This window comes from Lutzomyia longipalpis, chromosome 1 (genome assembly GCF_024334085.1).
Source record: "Lutzomyia longipalpis isolate SR_M1_2022 chromosome 1, ASM2433408v1".
NCBI classification, from domain to species: domain Eukaryota; kingdom Metazoa; phylum Arthropoda; class Insecta; order Diptera; family Psychodidae; genus Lutzomyia; species Lutzomyia longipalpis.
Window position 1 is genome coordinate 7,272,587 of NC_074707.1, and position 26,533 is coordinate 7,299,119.

The window sequence follows — 26,533 nt, forward strand, 5'->3', positions numbered from 1 at the left end:
TTGTAGCTACTAGTACCAACAGGGTGATGCCTAAACATTTTGCAACATTTCTGAAAAATAATAATCTCTATCATTTACATTATATGAGTATATATGGGATCTGTCGCTCCCTTGTAGATGGCATAACTTTTCATTAAATGAAGATTAAAATTTTAAAAGAAGTTCTTAGAAAGTTTCTAACTGAAAATTCTACACTTTATTAAATTTGTTGGGTCATACTGCAACTAGCAAATATCACATAATGTGCCAGTTGACTTGGGAATGTGTAACATAGAGAAATAATATGCGGACAGATACCAAGAAAATTTTGTGATACATATTTTTGGAGTACTGTGGGACTACCCAGAAGTTGGGAATACTCAAAGTAAAATATTTTGTACAATTTGAATGATGATTTATGTTTAATCTATTCTGTAATCGTTTTTTGGCAACATAGTTGTGTAGCAATATATCTCAATTTTTGGAAAAAGCAATTTTGCAATATATCTACTTATTTTGTCATTTAATACTACACCAAAATCCATCATCATTTTGGGATATTTTGATATAATATTGACATCAACAGCAGATTGTCTCACGGTAGCATAACAAAAATTTCAATTGAACGGATTCAGAGTGAAAATATTGCCATTTTGGATGGTCAATGTAATTTATTATATAACTTTATTATATGTGCTATCGTATTTCCCCACACGACAAAATTGTATGCTACACTAACAATTAAATGATCTTGTGTTGGAAATTAATAATAGCGATATTTCATCATTGACGCTTCGCTGCGAAGGGCCGCCAATTTATTGTGATACGTGGTTTCATGTTGATGGTGCATATTCGATAAAAAAATACACTCATGAAAATTGTTGCTTTCAATGGGCATTCACCATTTGAATATAAGGACACTTTACGCTCCTTTATCATTTTTTTTTCAATTTTTATAATCACATATGGACACTTTTCTGTTCATGACACTACCCTTCTAGCTCAAAAGCTCTTCAATTATGAGGGCGGTATAAGTGGAAATTCAGCTGATGCAAAGTTTGAAAAAATTATTTACAAACTTTTGTGGTGGTTGAGGATGATTGTTATACTCACTGAAGTTAATATATAATTTAAATCCAAATTTACAAAAAAAAGTAGAAATGAATTCCACGAAGTGTTATAAAGACACGCGTTGATCCACTCAAGTTCCAGGATGATGAAAAAATTCATTTTGCACAAAATATTACATATTCATACAACTCTTTGCACATGTGGCATGTATTGTGTTGACATGCTGACATAAATCCACTTTCCAAATCTACAGTAATTTTCATTAAATTTGCAAAGACGTCCAAGATAATACGTAGAGATGCTTCAACATTCCATGTCAAAATAAGACATAAAATATGTATGTGTTTTAGGCTAACCACGTCCGAACCTGCCATTCATAAAATCCATTGAGATGGATCCTCTTCAACAAGTTTATTAAGGAACAAAATTGGAGTTCATGGGAATAATTTATTACAAAAACTGTTGACTCTCCCATCCATTTCAAATTTCCTTGTATTTTACGAAACATTCAGATAACATCTTGGTATAGGATATACCTGACTTGGATAATCTCCTCAGTCCCTCTTTTATGCCTTCGGGAAAGATTTAGACACAAACAAGTAAAGGGAGAGAGTAGTCAGCAGCAAAAGCCTGAGAATATCTTGGAGGGTATAGCATGTATGTATAGGGTCGTGGAATAACCTCACAGAATAGTAACGATGTTCATTATATCGAAGTGTATATGAATATAAGTAATCATTCTGATAACGACTAATAGAAGAATATTGTTATTATACAATATCTTTTCCTCATCTTTTTTTTTCGTTACCACACAGCAACATATTCCATAACGTATTTTATTGCGTTATATATCCATTCGTAATTTGATAGTGTCAATCTATAAATGGAATTACATTTACTCCGAATTTGAGACTTTCAAAAGGCAATCCAATTACATTTTTGCTGCTTTTGAGATTTTCACACAAAAAATGTTTGCAAATATAATCTAATAAAATAGAAATTGTAAGGAAATGTGGGGAAAAATCCTTTGGAGTCACAACAAACTTTCAACAACTTTGGTTATTATTAGAGGAGAAACATATTTAGGAATTTATATGAAACCTAATCGGTGTACCCACATCTTGTGGAAATTGGTAATTTCAGAGCACACAGTTTGCCTTATAAAGGTTTTTGCATCGACTAATCCAATAAATCATTATATTATATTACGTTTTATTTTGAGAATGCATCGTTAGCGTACTTGCTTAGCATCTGGCCGTATAGAAATCTTATAGGGTGTGCTAATTAAGCTCATATCAATATATAAACTTAGAAAGTATATAAACTTAATATCATATGTACATAATAGGTGCATACATATTATATATGTTTCCCTAATGCTTACACTCAAAATCATCGACAACTTTAAAATTCATCAACAATTCAGACCAAAAGCAGATATTCGTTTTTTTTTTTTTTAAATTAAGGGCGCAATTAAAGACAAATACTATTTTAGATATTGAAGATTTTAAAGAAAGTTAATCCTGAAGGAAGTAAAATTTTCTGAACACGTACACAAAGTCCTTAAGTGTATTGAATAAAAATAAAATTATTCCATAAATTAGGAAATGACTGCGGGTGTTTAATCTTTCATTGAAACCAAAGGAAACTCAATCTCAGTCTCTCAACTTTATTATCGAAAATAACACCGATAATACCCCAAATAGATGGTGCGAATCTTCATTGACTTGTGTTATTTATTGTGTTTACCCACGAGATAACACTCGTTCGTGCGGTACGACGAGATTGTGTGGGAAAGGATTTTACCATACAAATCCATACCCGGGTGCTAATGTGTCCATGATTCCATCTCCTGAGTTGCCGACAAGAGCTCACTGTAAGCCTTTAAGGGGGTGTAGTGTATACAGAGTGCATGAAGTAACCACGGAAATATTTGTGTGCACTCTGTGTGTGCTATCTTCAACAGAATTTGCATTATTAACTTAGAAATTTCTCTCACCAGTCCCACAAATAACGACCGTGAATGATGAGATAACTTTATGAATATGCGGTCACTCTAAAAAGAGTGGTTAACCTGTATGAATATTTCCATATGTGTATATAGCACACCCACATACCTATGATACGTTTTAACATTTAAATATATGTTTGAGAATATATGCTAAAATATGCTCTGCATTTTGAGAGATAGAACTATCAGGGGTGCTGTTACTGAAATATTTATGAAAAGAAAAGAACTTTCAAAGCCATGTTTTGAGTAGACCACAAATCTGTAGAGATTGTGAACATTAAAATAATTTATATAAAAATTATTTTATAAAAAGTTTAACAGAATAAATCAAAGGATTTTTTAAAACAAAGTAGATATAACTTTGTAGATAGACTGCTTCAGAAGCACATATCACAAGTGACGAGCAATTAATTACAATATATAGCTTGTAATTAAATAATTCAGTGAATTATAGTCATTTTAAATTTAATTTAATTTAATCGCACTTTGTAGGATGATAAATCATGCTCTTTTGTATGTGCATTAATTAATTTGATTATGAATTTTTACTCAAATATAAAATGGATAATTTCGTATTAATCATCAACTTTTCAACATTTTCATGGTGTATTAAATATAATTTATTACCTATAATAATACATAAAGACTAAATGTGATAAAAGTTAATTTTTGTTTATCCAAAAAGTTTCTTTAAAACAAAATGTTATTTTATAGAGAAATATTTTAAATTAAGCACAATCTTTTAATGTGATTTATTTTTATTAAGTTCAAAATGCACTAACAGCAGACTAGAGGTTATATCGCTGATCAATTTAATCAATTTTGTGTCGTACATGAGTTAGTAATTTAACAACATCGACAAGATTACATTCAAGAATGCCCAGAAGTCATCAAAATGTCTTGTCTATTTTTCGAGATTGTACAAAACAGGTTGGTGAGATAATCACAGTGTCAAGAAGACAAATTATTCCAATAGAAGGGCCACAAGATCATCATTCAATCAAAGACTCCATCATACCATCATATAGATTCATAGGAATGACGTTGTATGTAGAATTATAATGAAGCCTGTATCGTTATACAACAACCCTGCCTATTTTCTTCGCAATTTCCGAGTCATCTTGCGACTCCACGTGAGGACTCCTTTCTTTAGTTACTTTAGTTACCAACGAATTCCTGATATAAGTAAATATTCGCATGACGTACGATAGCTATTTGAAAGTTTTCTATTTTTATTTCAATTACATTCTGTATACTTATGTGCTTTTTTTTGCCCTTTTGCGGTACCCTCAATTACTGTGCCGAGACATTCACAACAGTCATCCATGCAATAAACATTTGCTTTGATGTAGCACGCAATATGTTTTCTATTAGGACATACCTATTTGCCATTCTTCAAGTCCAATTTGTTCACTAAGTGAGTGACTGCTGAGTCAAGTTTGCGATTAAACTTGAGCAATTATTCACAATGTAGGTATTGAAGGAGTGTTTTCCTAGGAAAAATGCCCATATAAAAAGGACTAATAAAAAATGTTCTTTTATATATTTTTCTATGTAAAAAAAAGAACGTTTTCGTGAGGTTTATTTAAATATTTTCGCAATACATTTCTATTTCCCTAAACTTATGAGACTTGAAAACACAGAGAAGGAATTGTTTTCCCAGATTTACATGGTTTAAGGACATTTTATGTGATTTCCTAAACTGTTATCTATTTCTCCATTCACAACATCTTGCTGGAAAGTGTATTAGAAGATCAAAACCCAAAAAAAAACGAGTTTAGGAGAATTTTTGCAAGACTTGTATGCAAAATGGAAAAATATCCTGAAAATGCATGAGAATCACATTGTATCAATAGAATAAAATACCATCATAAAAAAGATGGGGAAGAGAAGAAACTGTTGAAAAGAAATAACACAAGGGGTGGAGAAAACAAGTCATGCACTGTGAATTTTTTACGAATCAATAAAACTGCTGAAAGCAAATTTTTCCACCACATTGCAAAATTTCACCTTATAGCACAGTGGAGGCGCCGGGTAAATTGGCGTGTGTAACATTTAAATTTGTATGTGGGGAGTTTGTGTTGGATGCTGCAAGTTGAAAAGACAGGTGTTCTTGCGGAAAGCTCCGATTAACGAGTTGAAGTTTAGTAGCTGTAAAAAGAGCACCACACATGTTAGTCAATGGCACGAAATAAAGTTTTATATGAAAAGTTGAGCTTTTCGCGAGTGGTATTCATTTCATTAGCTGCAAAATTTACACCCACAGAGATTTTAAATTTTTTATTTAAAGTCACATTAAGTCGTAGACATATGGGGTTTAAAATCTCTCGATCATTAAAATTAGCAAACTTTCATAATGTCTCTGGCCCATATATACTTTCCTCCTAATTTTTCCATATAATGGCATTAAAAATGTAATTTGATATAGAAAGTAGTTTGTTCGGTCGTTATTTTAATTTAAGACCATTAAAAAAGTTAAGTTTTACTCAATTTTCTACACAGTTATGAACTTTACTTCTGTTAGTTCGTGGAAAATGTTCCAAATAATAAAAAAGAAAGAATAATTTATCTGTGATTGGCATGAAATCCTATACCAATAAAAAAGGTCCACGAAAGCTGTTATTGAAATTGATCGGAGAAATGAAAAATTTATTACGATGAATATAAATCTCCTATGAAAATTAATATTAAATCTCTCGGAGGACATCCTCATTCCACCAGTATTTGATATATTGATGGGAAAAGGTTCTAACAGAGCAGAAAATATCCTTGGAGCGGAGAATACATCTTTTATAAATTAACAATGATCTATGGGAAGGGTTAATGAGAAATAATTTTAAAGACATTAACAACTTTAAGGACACCTTTTTCTTCACAAAGTGGTTAAGGATAATTTTCGCAAGGTGAAAAGGTGAATGAAAAAAGAATCATAAAAAAGAACTTGCAAACTTCCTAAATCTGTTATGAATGACTTTAGAAGCTTTTTTCATGAAAAATCACCATAAAATGTGTTCTTGTGCGTCGTTTTTTTTATTAAAGGAATCTCCTACATTTGCGAGATACGACGGTGTTCTCACGACAATTCATATTTACCGCACTCAACCATAATTCTGTACATATTTCTGTTGACAATGTTCATGAAGAGTAGCTTTTAAAGCTCCGTGATATTAGAGGGAAAATTAATGACTATGATTAGTGTGAATAAATAATAAATGCCTCTCGCTATGTGATGAGTGTCACTATATATACATACGCAATATTTTCCCTTGCAAAATTATATTTCCCGTGCTTCAATGGAAAGATTTTCACTCCCATAATTCATCGTGTCCTCAGCAGGACGCATGTGTATTTTATCGAAAGCCTAAAGCATGACAATTGGATGTTATGTTTGCGACAGACAACACTATATGGCTAGACTTAATTCGTGGTATTTTATGAAAATATGTATTGCGTGCGTTACACAAATTAAAAATCCTCGTACAGTATGGTCATGAAAAAGATCAAAAGATCCGTAGTCAATGTTCATTTAATTTTAGATAACCCAGCAAGGACAAGTTTATTAATGTAAGCTAGATAAGAGTTTGTAAAGAAAAACTTATGAGATGGTAGAAATAAAAAAAAACTCTGCTAGCAAACATAAAAGGAAAACATATCTGTTTCACATTGATAGAGAAATCTATGCCATTTTTTTCCTAAAAAAGCTTTTATTCTTGAATAAAAAAAAGAGATCTGTGTGAATGTGATAAAAATGTGCGCCCTATTCATACGGTAGGTAACGTTAAAAGCGCCGTCAATGGTTAAGTAATGGTCGTCATAAGCAATTTCATGAATTGAATACCTACGCAATTACACAGCCATATTCCGTCTCATTTTCTTAAATGCGTACACCTCATTTCCATCCCAACAGAGCTTTCTGGTGTGGAAGTGTGTGAGAATTTACCATAAGCGAGAGTCATGTAATTTTATGGCCTTTTAGCTTTCCATTTCCCAGAAACACAGCATCAACTTGAAAGTATAATTCATCCATAATATTCAACATAAATAATTTAACTTGTAATACAAATTTGTGTGTGATTTGTAGATAAAACGCCCCTTACGCAAATATTATTATCAACGGATGAAGAAGCACTCATTGCTGGAGGAGCGTAACCACTTAATAGGTCAATATCAATAAAGATTTGCCCTCCTGGTGTAATCCACAAATTTTATTATTACGAAAACCAATAAGTTTGCCCCCAAGCAACACTCTCACAATGTATTTGCTTGCCAAGACGAAAATTTTAATGAAGCCGTAAACAGTCCTGTGTACTCAGGAAAATTTTGTGGCCTGTTTTTTGGCCGGAAAGTCACATAAAAATTTTCATATCCTTTTCCTCTTCTCATGTCCCATAAGACAAAATATGCACCCAAAATAGGTATATGCAAAGAAATTCTATATCTGGATCAATTTGTTTGAGTCGCTGTTTTTCGCATTTTACTGATTGTATGTTTTTTTTATTGCATTTCATCTTCCTACATATTTTACGCATTGAGGTTAAAAATAAAATTTGCAGCCAATTTTTTCATTCCTATATCATTTCGATTTCAAAATCGACGCTTTCAAGTCCATATATCCACCTATATTTTACATAATACGCACTGAAAAGTTTTCTAATATAAATGATTTATACGTGCTATACATTAATTCTATACGTTGATCATTTGGAGGGATTTCTTTTAATATTGCACACATCATACGTGAACGCAAAAAAAGCGAAGAAAAATGAGATATTTAAAGTAAGTATGTGCGAGATACGCGAGAGATATTTCTCCGTATGAAGTGTAACATAACAATGCCTCTTGATGTTTTTTTTTTGCACTTGTACAAAATTGAAAATTCCCTGGGAAGATCTTTCTCATATAGTGAAATAAATTAAAATCGCTTAGAGCATTTAATTTCATTTCAAAGCATTTTAAATGGTGCTCCAAGTAGAAGTATCTATAAAGTTTAATTTGTACGTTGTTTAGTTGATAAAACATACCACTCCAAAAACTAATTTTGCAAATACCTAACACAGGTACCTATATCTTCATGTCTAAAGTATACATATATCGTAACATTTCCAAACAAACTTAATTTTTTTTAATTGCACAAAAACCTGTGAATTATTTAAATTTATGAACCGACACTCTGATAAAATATTAGGTATAACTATTTTGCACAATTTATCACCATGAAGGGTTATGAGCTTTGAGAAATATTTTCTCACAGCACAATAAACAGTCCTCCTGCTTCAGCGTAATAAATTCTAAAACTACCAAAAATATTCGTACATCCTTTGGCATATTTTCTTTAAATCCAGCGCAAAGGAAGACACATATACACACGTTAGAACCTTCTGCAAAGGAAGAACGAAGAAAGTTTTATATAAATTTAAAATTCAGTGATATGCAAATGTGTTGCAGATAAAATGCAATACAGCCACTCAATTCTGTGAACTTTAGGAGAGAAGTTTGAAGTCAAAAGGCAAATCATGATGAAAACTTTAATTTTGAAAAGTACACACATACGGGTATGAATTCATTATTTTACGATTACTGTGTAACAGGAGAAAGTAGGAAGTTCTGAAAATTTAAATTAAAACAACAAAGTTAGAAAATTCTTTTTAAAATTAACAATTAACCTACATATTGAAGTGTTATAGACTCATATCTGTGTGAATTAGGACAAAAATAGAAACAGAAATATCTGCCAAAAATCCAATTACAATATTGGGCACAAATCACTTGAACTTCATCAAAAGGAAGGGAACTCCGCATGTCAAATAATATCAAGTACTTTTTTTTTCTATTTTTATCATTTCCATATCGATTACATTCGGAATATTTATCATTTCGCATATTGGCGCAAAGTTGAGCTAACCAGGAAACTTTCACTGTCACCAGAAGGGCACATACTAATGTGGTTTTTTTCTTGCTTACTCAAACACTTTTGATTTCCCTTTCGAGTCACATGTGGAGAAATGAAATTGAATTTTGATTTACAAAAGGAATTCAATTCGATCCTACTGAAATAATTCAGCGGTTAAATTGAAATTGTGGCGGCCATAAAATGTTTTGGGGGTCACATAGTGAAACGTGAATTTGATACCAATGATTTTTTTCCATTTATACTATGTATAAATTTGCATATGTATATTGTGAATAAAAGATAGAATGTAGTACACAATATGTATGTACAATGATTTTGTGTCTGAGAAATAGTGTAGCTTTTACCCTCTGTAGAGTAGCATCATCTCCCAGGGTGTAAGACATGTCAATAGCTGGCTGTTGGCTTTTCATCCCCATACAAAGGCTTTGCCCAAAATACCATAACAAATTCAATATTGACAGTTTCTTTAGGTTTAAATAAGTAGTTTCTATATATGTATATATCTCCTCGTGCACGTACTTCTGTTCGAAATTTTACTACATTAATAATTCTGCTTATGGTGCTTATGTTAAAAAGAGAAAAAATGAAATACTTATTGGTGCAGCAGCACTACATATCTGTTTGATTTACATCCATAGAGAGAATATCCTAAAGAGGGGAAACACTCCATTAGGCAATATCTGCTGAAGTAGTAATAAAAATGTTTAAGAAGCAAAAAGTGACGGCAGCTTTTATCTTTTTTTGCATATTACAAAAATTCCCAACATATAATTTCTGTTCTACTCCACCGTAAAAAAAAGATATGTATTCCACTGGAGTGGAAACGATGATCATAAATATGGCTATATATGTTCTACGTATATATAGTACGTAATACTCCTTCAGTTTGCCAGACAATTTCCTTAATTTACCCAAAATATATTTTATGTGTGTAACATTATATTGATATTATCCTTAATTTCGTGGATTTTGTTTGCTTCCAGGTCTTCCATATGAGATGAGTCTATTGTGGCATCAGTATCCATATCAATTAGGAATTGTTTTCTGCAAATTGCGAGCATTTGTATCGGAAGCGTAAGTATAACACAATTTGCTGTATGAGCACGAGGAAAGATATTTGAATCGGCAATCAATTCAAGAAATTCATTCACTCTATTGAATGAAAGCATTTAGAATCTTTAATACGCAGAGATTTCAATCCTCGTGAATTTGGATGGGAAAATAAAGATTATATAACGTTCTTCTTAAATACTTTATTTTCGTTATAAATCTTGGTAAATCTTTCAGTATGAATTCATCACACTTTGAAAGCAAGAGTGAGAGAAAATCTGAAATATATGTTGCCATGTCACTGTCAATGGGTATGTAATGTAGCAGCATATCGAATATAGCATATCATTTATTCAACACTGATATTGCTACAAAATACGTTGACAGTGACAATTTTTATTGTACCATTTCAATAACACATGAATAAATACAGATCGTTTAGCTTTATGATTAAGTTTATGATTTATTGAGGTAATTTTGATAAAATCATCGTTTAGAATAGTTTAAGATACAATATTGATTAGCTAATTGATCACATCAATCATAAGTATTTATATACAACTTGTTACAAGACCTTACACTTGTGATTTGTAGTAGAAACTACTACAATCTTTCCACATTCACAGCTAAGTACACGCTTGGGAAAAATGTAATTGATTGAAAATAAACATAATAATCTCTATGTATTTAATATACGTAAACTCTCGAAGAGGAATTTGTTGAATTTATTAAGTAGGTATACCTACTAAGCAAAATAAAAATATGTACGCACGTTTGCAGCAATAAAGAAGCAACTTTTCTACCGGATCTGTAGGTATTAATATTTATATTGATTTACTTTTCATGTGATGATTTCTCTTGGGAAATGAAAGCCATAATAGGAAAAGTTGTATGGGATAGACATGCATGATGGAAATATTGAAGGGTGTTATGTGGAATTGATTGTCGGTCACAAATCTCATATTTTTCCCTCTTTTATTTTTTACATAATATAAAAAAAAACAAAAAAAAAGAACAATGAGTGTGTGGGTGTCAGTTATCTAGAATCAAATCGTGACCACTTTCTTTCTTTTTTTTATACTTCCATACCACAAAAAAACAAATAGATCGACTTATGTATCGGTTCTGACGATAGTAGCTTTCACCATGGAACGTTTTCTGGCCATCTGTCACCCCCTTCACTTGTACACGATGAGCGGTTTCAAGCGGGCAGTTCGCATTATTGGCGCATTGTGGGTGGTGAGCTTTCTCAGTGCTGTGCCTTTTGGAATATTCACAAAAATCGACTACATCGACTACCCGCCTGGTAAGTTCTTATCTCTCTTGTTTCCCTTTCACCTCTTCCTTCCAATGAAATACTTTCGGATTCCCATCCCTTGAAAAATCTCTAATGTGGAATCATTGAGATTTTTCACATTCTTCCCCTTCAATATTTTCACAACTCTCGGTGTTCTTGGCAGACAACAGTACCATACTGGATTCCGCATTCTGTGCCATGCTCGAAAATCCAGAAGGTTTCCCACTTTGGGAACTGTCGACATGCATCTTTTTCGTCGTTCCCATGGTCGTCATTGTGGTGTTGTACACAAGGATAGGGCTCAGGATACGTTCACGGACCCGTCACACTGTTGCTCTCGGTGAGTTATTTTGCATCCTCTGGTGCACCATCAAGCACACTTTACCATTTACCCAATTACGAAATTTTCCACATAATTTATACAAAGTGACGGTAATATGCATGAAAAATCTGCAACATCATGTCTCACATAATGTACAAGATATAAATATTATATTTTTGATCACATTTTTCGTTACTACAAAAAGCGTGGTTGGAATTTAATAAAATTTACTTAAGAAGCATATAATTAAATCGAAACTCCTTCACGACGGCAGTTTGGGGTGAAATTCTAAACATACACGGATCATGTTCTGCTGAAAGAATCATGTAATCAATGATGTAGAAAAAATGTCGCCAAAATTGGGTGGAATATTGTATTGTTCATTTTTTCGCAAAAAAAATTTATTGATGTTTATTTTACCATGAAAATGAAAATCCCTTTGGCTAGAAAGGAAGGTCATGGTAAATTTATGCTCACCAATCATTTCGATTTACTGGGCTTATGCCAAATTTTTGGAATTGAAATTGGAGCTCATTAAATCATATCCTGTGTAAATAATTTTCAAAAAATCTTTAAAACACTCATCTCTGAAGGATCTGACGTATTTTATTAATTCCATGTTTTTTTCTTTTTTATTCATTTCAATTTAAAAATAAACTTTTAACATGTTTGTTTGTTGAAAAGTTAACAAACAGTAAAAGCAATCACACTAAAGGGGTGGGTTAAAGTTTAAATGAGAAGAAAGCATTTCCGCCCTTTGACAAAACACAACAGGAAAACTTTTTGGGGATGCTTTACATAACTTAGGGTTTTTTGGGGTAAGAAAAAAATAATGAAACCTGTTGTGGGCTTGTCATAAAGTTGTGGGGAAACACTGTGAGTTTTCACCCCATTTATTAACAGAACAAGAAAAGGTTAACAATGAACAAAGGAGAAAAGCAATTACAATAAAATTCTCTTTGTAAATTATACCCCCAATTTTGTGAAGAAAAGCTTCGTTTTATTTTTAAGGACGTTTTTTTTCCTTAAAAATCAAACAAAACCTTTCATAGATTTATTATATGGCGAATTTAAATCATTAACAGAGTAATTGCGAGAGTATTATAGGGGTGGCAGGGAAGGATATTGTTAAGTGTATTGGAAAATTGCAAAGACGAAAATTCATCGAAATCGAAAGATGTAATTGATAAATTGGAAGCATGCGGGAAAATGGAAAATTGCGACGAATTGAATGCTAGCGGGCACAACCCACAGTAATCCACAGAGGGATGGAGGATAAATTACCCAAGTCATTGGGGGTGACAGGGTGGCTTTATCGGCGCCATAAATGACCTCCGCTAACTCTACATCACTCTCATGTTCCTATATATGTACATATTACGGTATAGAATTACCGGACTCATCTCAATTCTATGCATCCCAAATTTACTACACACTTTATCGGTTAGCAATTAAATTGGAAGTGGGAGAATTTACGCTTAAACTAATGAATATGCATGAAACACAGATTTTGACCAATAATGTTTTAATTATTTTGAGGAATTTAAGCATTTATTCTTTAACGCTCGTAATCAAAACTGCTAATTCCATCCACATAAATTTTCCATTTTATCATAATAATAACAAGGAAATGCAAATCGTGCTACTTTATTCTTTTTTTTTTTCTCTAAACGAATAAAGATAATACACCTTATAAATTTTTTACAACTAAACCATTTAGCTGAGTACATAAGTATTTCGTACGTATCAGCAACCTCCGACCTGATGTTACCGAAGTAAAAACTACAATTTATTTTATGATATTGTGTGGTGTCAAAAGGGGAAAACATCTAGTGGAGCGTAAACATATTCAAACTGCTAACATATTAAATTATGTACCCAAAAAGACATCCATATTCTACCCCATATGAAACGAAATTTACCCACTTTTTTTCTCTCCTCGATCCCATTTTCTCGGGATCCCCGAAAATTTACCCCAACTCCCAGCTGGGTGGGAATGTCGCGAAAAAAAACGAGAAAAAGCAACCACCATGAATTTATATTGAAAGAGTTTATTGTCTGACGCTTTCCCTTTCATTGTGGAAAATGGAGAAAATTTTATCGAGTTTTCCTTGCGCTGCTATTTTGTTATATAACTTTTGGTAAGTCTCTCGTGTCTCTCATCTCACATCAATTGACATGAAGGTGCAGAAAGATAGAAATGATGTTATATGTTGACATGAAAGAAATATCAAGACATTTTCTCAGCTTTCGTCTTAACACTTGCAGGTGTTCAGCAGGGATCGGTTCATAATGAATCCAGGCAGACACAGTCACGGAAAGCAATCATTCGAATGCTAGGTGAGATTATTGTTTGTCCTTAATTATTGCAATAACACTTTATTTTCACAGAGAAATCACCTCCCCTCTATTTTCCCCATTTTTGCCAATTGCTCTTCTCCCTTTTTTTGACAAAGAAAAGATCTATGATGGGGGGATTCTTCTTTGTAAATTACTTCCACTCGTTGACATCGTCATTATCAGAATGAGAAGCTAGAAATAGGGTAGAAAAAAAGTGACACGCCATCGGAAGATGAAAAAGTATAAAATTGAAAAATCACACCATGAGACAATGAGCGCGTGAAAATGAGGAGATTTTTAAAGCTATATGCTATGCGACGAAGGATGCTCCCTTTTTGCGCTATGTATGTGTACACATATTCTTACTAAACGAACCCCCGTGGATGAAAAGAAATGTGAGAGTTTACAAAAAAGGCATACTCTCACGAAAATTACTTTCAAGAATCATGTGAATGAAACGCAGAAAAGGGAAGAGATATAATCTGATATTTCCTGCATGACAATGTCGTCAATGACCCAAAAAATGGTGCACAAGCTGATGGAGTGACAATCAAAGACAATCTCTGGATGGAACGTTAAGGACGAGCATCATTGTCATCTCATATCACTTTGTCTTTTACAAACCCCAGCACATCTAAAGCATTTGGCATAATTTGCATGCCATATCTCTGAAGAGAAATGTTAAATCACATGGCATTCGTGTAAAGGGTGTAGGATAAATGATTTATAATCTTCTGCTATATGATCTCTTGAATTAAAATGTGGTATATGTAAAATACCACCTGATAACTGCTGTTATGGACCAGACACCTTTTGAATTTTTCCTTCATGATTACGCAGACAGATTACTCGTTTTATGTGCAATAACTCTTACAAGGACTTTATTGCCAAAAATAAAATCAAACTTTTTTTTGGGGATGTCTACCTCTTTAAAGAGACCAAGTAAACTGTTTTTTAAGTGAAAGATGGAAAGGAAAATATCCCTCTTAAATTTTACAAGGCCATTTTCCGGGTCAAAAAGTAATTAAGGACATTGAGTTAAAAATAAGGGTATCTCAAATGACAATTCACTGAAAATGGACACCGTACTTTCTAAATTGTGATGAATTCGTTATATCTTTACTTTCAATTTTATTTTCTTTATTTTTTTTTCCTTTCAGCCGCTGTTGTTATTACATTCTTCGTGTGTTGGGTCCCATTTCATGGTAAGTATGTCCTCAAAATATTTTCATCCCATTTTATAATTTATACGTATTTCTTTTCTCTTATCTCACGGCTTTTCTCTTCTTTTCTTTCCATGATCCCGCAACAGCACAAAGATTATTGTTTTTGTACGGTCGCAACTGGGATTATTTTGAAATCGTGAATGAGTGGCTGTTTTTATCCGGTGGAATGCTCTATTACATCTCATGGTGAGTACCTAGAGGATGCTACATGGGGGAAGAGGGAGGGTGGTATAAAAAAAAATATACATAGTCACATGGAAGCTAAAAGTGGGTTTAGGTAACATAGAAAAACAGTCCAATGTCACGCGGGATTGCCGGTGAAAAGACCCGAAAAAAAAAGGAAATAAGTGTAGGACAGCCTTCTCTGGGTGAGTGTTGGTAACAGAAGAACCGGAGGTAACTGAAAATCCATCCGGCTTGCAAATGAAATCCCACAAATCAAGCCATGCTCCAAGTGTTTACATATACACTGGAGAAAGCCCTACGAAATTCTCATCTTTTTGGTAACTCTAGGATGGTTTAGTAAAAAGTTTGTAGGTATCTATATAATCTTTAAAGTTCAACTATAACTATTCAAGTTTGGGTTTAAAACTCATTTTTCTTTGTATATTTTCGTACAAGAGTTTAGTCTTCAGCCGCAATTTCATGGTCTACGATAAATTATGAGTTTGTGTTCTTGTGTTAGATACTTTAGCAGAAACTTTAGAAAAATGGTCAGAAATTATTTGCCACACCATATATTTTGGGTATGCAGCATGTGAAATTACTTTCACACAATCGCTCCGTTGTTGTGCCTCTCCATGTGAATTTTGCGAGGTGTTTCTTGTGAAAATGCAAGAGCAATATTTCTACCATGAAGCTATCCCAGCAGATCAGGGCAATCAGCGTCTTCACACAATCGCTGAATCGTGAAATTGCCATACTGTGCAAATATAGTGATTTTTTTCCATCGCCCAAAAGCTTCTTTTTTTTCTACCCTTCACGACCCTTACACACTTCTACAAAAGTGATGGGCGATATAATTCAAATGCACAACCCCATCGGAAATTCTCCAATTTTCCACCGTCACCCGCGTATAAAACCCAAAGTGACTTTCTAAAGCAAACATCATTGCATATTCTCTGTGTCTCTCTTTTTGTGGCAACCCATTGGGCAACGTAATCCACTATATAGATTCTTTGTCTTTCACCCTGCTGCTATATGGATCAATTTTCCCCCGCTGTGCTATATATTGTATTTCAGTTGTACATACCGAGAACAATGGTGCAATCAATTGATTTTAAAGATGAATGGCATTTTAAACTTAAATCCATCATCTCGCTATAGGATCATTAATAACTTGAAAATTTTACAAAAGACAATACTAAGGGGAAATCAACAAATTGCTCCAACATAAAATTCCCATAGTCACTTACACCGAGCAATAAGACAAGTGGTCTCTTTTAAAAGTACCTACTTCCTTTCTGAAACTTTGATAAGGAGAGTTGAATTTGAAAACTTCCACCGATGCAAGATGGATGGGGAAGGCCATTTATTATATTTTTATGTCATGAGATTCCACCATGAAGATGAGAAATTATACCACAAGCTATTTGAAAGATTATTTTGGGAGATAAGAAATTATTTAGATAATTTCAATGACCTCATAAAGAATTTTTCAAAAAATAAAATGCCAAAATGCTGACAATTTTCCTCTCTGAATGTGAAATTCCGTCAATTTTGATTTTCAAACGTATAAAAAAGCAGCTCCAAATAAAGTTCATAAATTAAAAGAACTGTCGTTGATTGTTGAGGAAGAAGAAAGTTTATTACTATCATGATTTAAGTGAGAACTGAAATGCGAGGGAAACTTTATTATGTTACCACAAAATGCCAAGTTCAAGGCTCAACCAGTCACGTTTAGCTGGAAGGGATGAAAATCGATCAGTTTTCTTCATTCAGCACAGACAAAAGACATGAAAAATATTTTTAGGACCATTCTTGTCACAGAGACAAAAGAAAATATGCAAATGTAACCAACATTGGTCCTTTTATTGCATATGTGCTGCATCATTTTCTGTTTAAATGGCGGGAAAATTCATGGAAAAACTATAAAATGCACAAAACAGATATCAGTTGTGGAAAAAAAAAATAACCCGCATTTCATAAAACAATGAGAAATTTTCGAGGAAAATGCAAAACATTTAAAAAGGAGAAAATTTCCAACCAGTGAAGAGGAAATTTTTCAAATTAACAATTCCCCATATTTTAGCAAAGTGAAACAAAACGAAACAAATAATGCATTTTCATTTCCTGCACTGAATGGATGCGGGTTCAGGAAGCCATCAGACCGTTGAATTGCAGAATCTTATGAGTGTGAGGTGAACTAATATTTTATATCACACACTTTCACGCTTCCTTGATGATTTTTCGAGTGGAAAACTGCGGTCATCATTCGCACAATGATGCTTTCTCAGCAAGTGTCGCACAACAATGGGGATATCCGTTCGAATATGGGTGGAAAAATGAGTGGCAAAGATGGCTCAAGGAAGATATAGGAGGGTGTTTCATACTAGAATTATAGGTCATCCACATTGAAACACGATGACGACATAAGAAAGTTTGAAAATATGCTGAATTGGCGAAAGATTTTCTTAAGAAATCACAAAATTTCATAACGAATCTCTTATCTCTTCGTATAAAGACTTACACAGAAATATAAACTTTAAATCACTCTTTTACGAACTTTTGTTTACTTATGGACTCTAAAATGCCCCAAAATAGATTATACAAATAAAAGATAATCGTATGCTTTAAAATTGAAGCATTTGATAAAATATGATAAACCCCTTTAGAAGATAGGAAAGAGGCACAGAGGATCCTTGCCCATGAGAAAACGTATCCTTGTGGTTATATGGGTTTTATGTTGTTGCCAAAAGCAAAATTTACTGTTAAGAGTGGCACAATACGTTAGGTATATTATGTATTATATTAAGTTCACACTAAATAATAGCATTTCGGCAAGATGAGAAGAGTCCCCACCAGAAAAAGGACACACACACTGTAGTTGTTTTGAGGGATGATGAGAAAAAAAAGCTCATTTATTTTCCCTGGAGCTATGATGTCCCAAAAGAATTTTCCCATCCGGGATCACCTTCAAATATTGGAGCTAAGTAACTGTCTGGGGAGCAATTTTCTGATGTGTGGATGAGATATGCTGCCACTTCTTAATGATACCTCGTACTTTTGGGGTACCCCATATGTGTGTGTGTGTGGATGGACCCTTCTCTAAAAAGGCGGGAGAAAAGTCAGGAGACCAATCATAAGTTTGATAGGTCTTCCCTCATCCTCAAACTGATGAGATAAAATGGGAGAGATATAGTGAATTATTTACTTTAACCGATGGCGAGTGAAAAAAAAAGAGAAAAAGAACTGTGAAGGGAAAATTGATCTAGCAGAGCATTTGGATGCTGTCTCCGCTCCTTCAACACTCAACCAGATGGAAAATATCCTTCAACTAGGGAAAAATCCAAGAAACAATTGACGAAAAAATATTACATGCTGAAGCCACAAACCACCCACTTGAGATTGAGTTTGTTTCCCCTGATATGTGTGTGGGTGGAGGTATTTTGATGAAATATATGCAGTAATTATGGGGTTCGGCAATAATACAATTTCGATGAAATCAAGCAAATATTCTGACACCCCAAGAGACCTCAGCTGGGATTTACGTTGAATATATACAGAAATAGGGTAAGATGAAGAGAAATTAGTCAATAACCACTGTTCGGCCAATATTGTGGTTCATTCGGGAAATTCAAGATATGTATACGTAGTACATACAGAGTTCCTATCGAGGAAAAGTCTCGATTGTGGAGAAATGTAATCCGTAGCGTCTATAAATGAAATCCTTCTCTTCGTCATTGGCATTGTAGATTCTTCTTATTAACTCGCACCCTTCACTTATGTATGTATACACACTCTACTTGACTATAATGAGAGCTTTTTCCAATGATTTTGGGGTGCTTGAAAGCTCTACTTATTTTCAATGTTATAAGAAATGGTTTTTTGGAGAATAAAATTCCGTCTTACATTTGCAACATTTTACTTTTTCTCTTCGTCTTCTAGAAGGTTTAAATTTATTAAATTACTTACATATTTTAAATTAGATTCTACCTACATATTTCTTTATTATAACTATGTATGTGGCCATTAAGATTTTGAGCTTTCAATTATAATAACAAAAGATCTAAATTGTAAATTTGAGAAATTTTATTTAAAAATAAATCTTTTTGCTCTCTCATACTTTTGATATGAAATATTCATTAGATACTACAGCTGCTGAATTCTTCTTTTGAATACGGTATTAATCCTCTTTGGCATGGCTCCTCACAGAATGTGTAGTAGTAATAGTATGTAGTTGTAGAATGAAAAGCACAAGGAAAAGTAAAGCTTCTGAAATGCTACACAAACCATATTCTTCGCACAAGTAGATCAAGTGGCTTCTACGGCGATTTTCCGGCCAGACGATCTGAATTTAGCAAGTTTTCTCAATTTGGAACCCTTCATTGCTCCCCTAAATTGGTGCGTGTGTGGCTTTATGGGCTATTTGGTAACTTTTAAGTGAACCACCTACCAATGGTACACAAAAGGGAAGATTTTGAAAATACAGGCATTTCCCTCGTTTATTGCATCTGTGTATATTTGTCAAGGATATTGACGGGTATTTTGGAGAGTTTTATCTTTTGGGGCATTTCTCGCATATTACAAGATACATATATACAAAGCTAATTTACTGCGGATATAATTTATTGTCTTATCTCTGTGTAAATACGTGTTCCACCCGCAATGTTGGTGGAGAACATTAGCCAAGGGAGGTATGACTGTGTTAAATCTTTGGGATATGGTGAGAATGAATGTCATGTTCCCTTTATTTAATCTACTTATATAGACAACATTCAAAATGTAATGGAGCACTTTTTACATGCGTATTTATCCGATTTGTGAATTGGCATTTAATTAATCGGATTTCGACCCCAAATTGTTGCGTGGAGATTATAACACTAATCCTACTGTTTGTGTTTTCTTTTTCTTTTCCATTTACATGCTCTCCCCGCCCATAATTTTGGACACATTGACGGTGATTACTCGACAGCACAATAAATCCAATTTTATACAATGTAATGTCACATCGCTATCGCATCGCATTCAAAGAGACCCTCTGTGGACGGAAGGCGAGCTATTTTCACAACAACGGCTTTTCCACCGACCACTCAAGCTTCAGGGAAACCACAATTGTAGGCGGATGCGAAAGTTCTCATTTGGTAAGTGGTGCTGTTGAATTTTATTCACATAAATCCATCATCAGTCAGTGCAATAGAAAATGATTTTCGTGATGCTTTATAAAATGTTTTCCTTTACATTTTACCCATCACCCACCCTCGCGCTTTTTCCATTACACTCTCATATTCCAAAGTGCAAGTGGCACTGCCTGCCCCAGAAAGTGATTTAAGCTTAAGGGATGAAAAGGAAGGGTTGGCAGAGAAATGGCACATTTTCATCCCAAAAGCTTATGCTCGAGAGCTCTTAGCATCATGAATAAACGAAAAATCAACTTCTCCAGGCATCAAAATTCAACTAAAATATTTACTTGGGGCACCCTTGTGTTATTCTTGCATCCCCACCGAGACACCTTCTGTGTAAAGTTGAATTAATGAAAATAACTAAAGAAACCTCTGCCAACAAATAAACCAATTGCCAACGTCTTTTCATATTGCGCGGTGTTCCACCATCAAACCTGCAACTTGTGACCATCATCAATTAACATCCCTCCACTTTTCTTGTCGCGGTGTGTAGACCTCCATGTTCAATCAATTAAAAAGTAATCTTTCATTTAAATTAAGTGCCTTGCGAAAGTGTTTCAATTTCATATACATCACATAACATACAATCGCACCAATTCACGCAATGTTAATTACCACACCGCCACCAAGAGGGTGGTAACAAATTAAGTCCCATACCATCGTCCCCTTTTGCTATCTCGAAGCGAAAAAAAAGCTACCTCTTTGTCTTTCTAAAATATTCAACAGGGGCTGTTTTTATCAAGGGCACGTATTCAGATTTTAGAATAATTTTCCGTGAATTTCCTAAACATCCTTGCTATAGTAGAAGCTTTTCCAAGAATATGAGTTCTTGTACGCTCACAAAAAAACTCTGTTGGTTTTTATTCTAACCCATTGAGGAGGAAAAGAACTTGCGAGATTGATATTTAGGATTTTGCCTCAAAAAACTTAAATTTTCCTGGACTACGGAACGTAAAGAAATCGTCCAAATCCTTCATGAATGAAATCTCTGTTGAAATAAGTTTTTATTCCAATTCACCACAAACAAAATCTCCCAAGATATTACACTTATCTTCTCCCTCAAGTCTTTCATGCCACAAAAGAAAGACTTTATAGAAGAATTCACGGATAAACAGTAAAAGATATATATAGAAAGGTCTTATGCTCGATTTCTCCCGCACAATAATACTGATGGTTGCTGCAAATCTTTGAAATGCACTGCAAGAAATTCCTGTGAGAAATCCCCTAGGAGACTTTATATATTGATTGTATATAAAACTATCTTCAATACAACATACATTATTGCTTTCAATTCTTGGTGTTTTTAGATACGTGTGAGATCCCTAATGCCCAGCAAGAGGTACTCACGGTACAAGGAGTCAAGAAAAAGATTCTCCAGCAGTGTGAAGTGGAAGGAAAGATTGGATGTTGGTGAAGCAATTAAGGTGAGATATTTAATTGAACAATTTACTTCACTATATGTAGCCGATGTGGCCCATGTGCGGTGTGATTTACCACAAACTGCCAATAGGGGTGGAACGATTTATGAACAAACCCACCCTCCCACAGGAACATCCATATTCAAAAGATTTTTTTTTTATTTGAACTACATAAGGTGAGCTTTTCATAAGAGCTTCATAAATCTCTTATAGAGATAAAATTAAATTACGTTATGAGAGAAATTTTCTACAAATATTGCGAAAGAATTCTGTTATGATGTGGCTTGGTTTCCGTCTAAAAGGATATTATGAACTTGTCAATTTGATGAGTTATTTGTCTTTGTCAAACATCCGTTGTGAAGGAAATTATTTTCCATTTTTAGAATTAACGCATTTTTTAACTCATTCAGTCTTGTATAAATTGGGTTAAATTTGAAGTCATGCAAAGGAGAATTAAAGCAAGAACAAGGTATTAAATATTTAAGAAAACGCTAAGAGGATATAAAATGCTATAAATCTTTCACAAAATGTTCACAGCTTCGTTTATATTTTTCTTCTTCTTATTCAAGGAAAGCTTTTTGGCTATATGACCTATCACATGCCTATCACATTGAATTCTAGCCCGCAAGGTTTATTACTTTTCTATTTTCTCATGGTATATTCCACTATATGCAATAAACAAGTTGATAAATGAGCGAAAGGTAAATATGTGAATTGAATACTAAAATTCAATTCAGAATGTTTCATTTCACCCACAAATAAATCACTTTGGATTTAAGAGGAGCTTCATGTGAATCTCTTTAGCTATATGGAAAAGGTAATTCAATACCCATGACCATCAATGGCTGTCTGCGGAGAGTCTCGTCTCATGAGAATCGAAATTCTCGCTTTATCTTAATCCCCCACAATTTACTATTGTAGGAAAATTTGCTAATCTTTTGCTTCAAAATTTAAGATCTAATACCAATATTTGTTTGAAAAGCTTTTTTTTTCTTTTTATTGAATTTTCAATGGCAATTGAAAGCTCTGAAATCTGACGTCATAAAAAGCCCCCACCCAGAGTGTATTCTATATATGAATGATAAATATTGAGAGATTATATTTAATGTATATTGCTCCATGGGATCCCCCCTTTCCCCTAAAGGTAATTGTAATTCATTCAACTGTGAATATCCCGTAACATGAGCAACTCTTTTCGTGTGGCAGCATCATCTCGAAGTGATTCTAGCCCATTTATATTGCAAATTGTATCAGTCACCTTCTCTTTTGTATTTACCTGGGATTTTGCCATGTTCAGGAGGTAAAATTTATAGGTGTGTAAGAGATACATTAGGGGAAATTGTCGAAAGACATTTGATATGGGTATTCAAATCGACGTAAATTGATTCTGTCCCCGAGACGTTGTACTTTCGTTGAATGGTTGATTACCATAAGAAGGGCTTATATACATAGAAACAGGCTTATGGCTGGCTGGAGGGGGAAGCTTTGTATGGAAAATGAGAGTGAAAAATGTGATTTCTTCGGCAGAGAGAAATTTTTCCATGGCCGACACTTTGTTATTACGTGACTGTTTTCAATGTTTATTTTTCACCACTTTTCTCCTAAACATGGAAAACAAGCAAAAGAAAACGAAAAAATGTGAAAAAAAGAAAGGCGCTAAATATTTGGTTTTAGGGCGAGACGACAACAGAGGAAAAGAATCGTATAAATTGGAATTAAAGGGGTTTTTGAGATTGTGCCCGCGACTGGAGAGACTTTATACGGTACATACATATTTTTGTGGATTTACAAAGGGAGATGGGGAAGGAGGATGAAGTTCTGCGTAAAATTGTTGTTTAATATTTGAAAATTGAATTCACATATAAGGCTTCTTTAGCCCTTCTCCCGCATACACCACGCACTCACGCAGCAGTTTATTTTCCTCGCTTGACTTTTGAGTACATATACAGGGCCCAAGAAAAATTTGCTAAAAGCGTAGAATGAGATTTTAGATATTCTATTTAGAAGCAACACACAATCGCTGAATTATGAATGGGAAAGTTTTCTTTTTCAAGGTTTTTGTGGGTGATGGAATTTTGATGGCATTGAAGCCACAATATGAGCAGAAAACGACCCATTTATTGCGAAAATACTTAAAAAATACGTAAATTCAACAACTCCGAAATAAAAAAAATAACTTCTCTGCTCTCGCTCTTCGCAAGCAAAATGTTTTTTTTTTGTACATAAACTGTTGAATAACTCCCGCATAATTCATTTATTATTTCCGCCCAGATCAATATAATATTCTGTAAGTCATCCAGGACGTGATCTCAAAAAAAGGAAGCTTACAGATTTACCCCATCATACCGCACGTGGATGCTTTTCCAGCCCATTGTGTCAACGTTATTAGGATTCTGGGAGTTCTATGAGCCATCCATACCGCATGTTATTCACATCATGAACTGACCACAGAGGCATTTTTATTTTTATTTCTCCTACCATTACATAACGTTCATCTTGTGGATGTCCTAGCCTGCATTCTGCGAGAAAGCCCCCCAAGCTTTTGCCATGGCAAGAGTTTTATTCTCCGCATACAATGAAAATGCGAGTAAAAACAATGTTTCCAGAAAATATTTCTGGGCACTTTTGTGCATAGCTGTGGTTGAGTTTCTCTTGTTTTTTCCCACAGCTTATCCCAAAGCTCAATATATAATGTTCTCCCTTTTTAGGGGAGAATGAGCCAAAAACGACCATGTAGGATTTGTTTCAAAAGTTTAATATAAAAGATTTTCATTTTATTTCAAAGAAATCTTCCTCTTCATATTGCATATTTTTATAGAGAATTTATTAATTTTTCTTATTCTTGTAAGCTTGAGTGCAAAATGGTCACATTTGAGCCATCTGCCTGTATCTGGTTTTTCTTCAAAAATTAATATTAATAGAGAAAAATTTATCTTCTCAAAATGTGAACAAATAACATTTTCTTGGGCTGAAAGATAAATGAGAGAAAGACAATGAATTCGGAGAAATGACCGTCTTTTGGATTAAAAAAAAAATTAGCGATTTTTTTTGCAAGTTAAGAAGAATCTCATTGACGTATCTTTCAGAATTTAATTATAAATAAAATTTATGTAATTCAAATAATTAATTTCAAAGCATTTAATTTTTATCAAAATTAACTTGAAAAGTCTACTTTTGAGCAGCGTTTCGTGCATTACACAACCTTTCTCAGAAGCATTTTTACTTTTCTTGTTCTTTTCCTGGCTATTCTTCCTCTTCGGTGGCAAAGTTAAATTACGAGCATGGAAGCTAAACGGCGCAAGTGGCCGATATATTGTTCCACCATATATTTCACCAATTTGCTCTCAACTAATTTTCGTCCTGTCGACATTTTACGAGGGTGTTTCCATTCTTTTCGCCCCATTTTCTCACCAACTCACTTTTTCACACTCAAAAGAGATCACCGACCGCCTGAGTATGTAATTCCAAAGGTGTACACATGGTATTTGTAATTTAAACGGGTTACATTGCACAAAAGGGAGGTGGGTGGGTGTTTTGTGTGTTTAATGAGATTCACTTTAAAGCTTGATGAAATATCTCATACCGACACGAAAGTATTTAATTACACATGTGCATACCTCCAAGTGCTCCTTTTAAAACTGCATTCACTGTTTAATTACGAGATTTCTTAATTTAAAGCAAAGAGCTATACCACCAGTTGAAGCATTCGGCAACACACAATACGCCCTTTTGAATCCCTAATTGACAGAGACATGATTAACTTTTACAAAATGTAGTCGCTCTATGGCAGAACAGATAATTTTTTTTTTTTTGAAAATAATAAAGAATATTCTATGTATTGATACGTGGGTGATGGCAAAAGCTTGTTCGTGCCTTTGACTATTTACCCAAATTCACCCATCAACGGAATATTGCCAAATTATTTGAATTTATTGAATCATTTTCACCCACGCACAGTCTATGTCGATATAATAAATGAATTTAAGAGCCTGCCTTCCCCCTCAAATAGTCATTTCAATATTTTTTCCTATCAAACCTATATCAAGTTTATTTGAAAAAATATCGACGTTCGTTTAAGCAATGAAGTGATAAAAAAAATTGTAAATGTCCTTTATCATGAATTTTTCTTTCAAAAATTCACCCTTTAAAGCTCCATACTATTTTGTATGCTAAAAAGAAAGCACAAATTATCATGTTTTCATCATAATTTTTTCATCAAAAATTCCTTTCTTACAAAATAATCCCATAAATTGGATTTTTTATGGGATAGAAATAAATTTTTCAAATAAAAATCCATTCTTGTAGTTAAACTAACGCCATGGCACCACTGGTACTGTAAATGAAATTTTTATATGAGAAAAATATAGCTTTTGTGCTTTCCCTTTTTTCATCCATAAAGCGAGTTTGGATTAATTTCATTGGGGCAGAGATCCCTGTGAGAATTGAAAAATTTGCTAATAAATTTCTCACATATAATACGAGGGGGGATAGGGGGGTGTAAAGGGGGGTTGGATAAACAATTAATAAAAGTTGCTCTTGGCAATTTTTTGGACATTTCAGTGGTGT

The 26,533-nt window shown here is 33.7% G+C and overlaps 1 protein-coding gene across 11 annotated transcripts in view; it reads left to right on the forward strand.

Annotated features, from left to right (window-relative positions):
• Positions 1 to 26,533, forward strand: part of LOC129786103 (neuropeptides capa receptor) — a 39,206-nt gene that overhangs the window by 11,133 nt on the left and 1,540 nt on the right. For all 11 annotated transcript variants that reach the window (XM_055820941.1, XM_055821000.1, XM_055820932.1 and 8 more), the window contains exons 4-11: positions 9,956 to 10,046; positions 11,129 to 11,328; positions 11,483 to 11,659; positions 13,910 to 13,981; positions 15,142 to 15,186; positions 15,294 to 15,393; positions 20,342 to 20,510; positions 21,857 to 21,973. In XM_055820941.1, the coding sequence (XP_055676916.1) occupies positions 9,956 to 10,046; positions 11,129 to 11,328; positions 11,483 to 11,659; positions 13,910 to 13,981; positions 15,142 to 15,186; positions 15,294 to 15,393; positions 20,342 to 20,510; positions 21,857 to 21,973 (971 nt within the window). The remainder of the gene's footprint in view (positions 1 to 9,955; positions 10,047 to 11,128; positions 11,329 to 11,482; positions 11,660 to 13,909; positions 13,982 to 15,141; positions 15,187 to 15,293; positions 15,394 to 20,341; positions 20,511 to 21,856; positions 21,974 to 26,533) is intronic.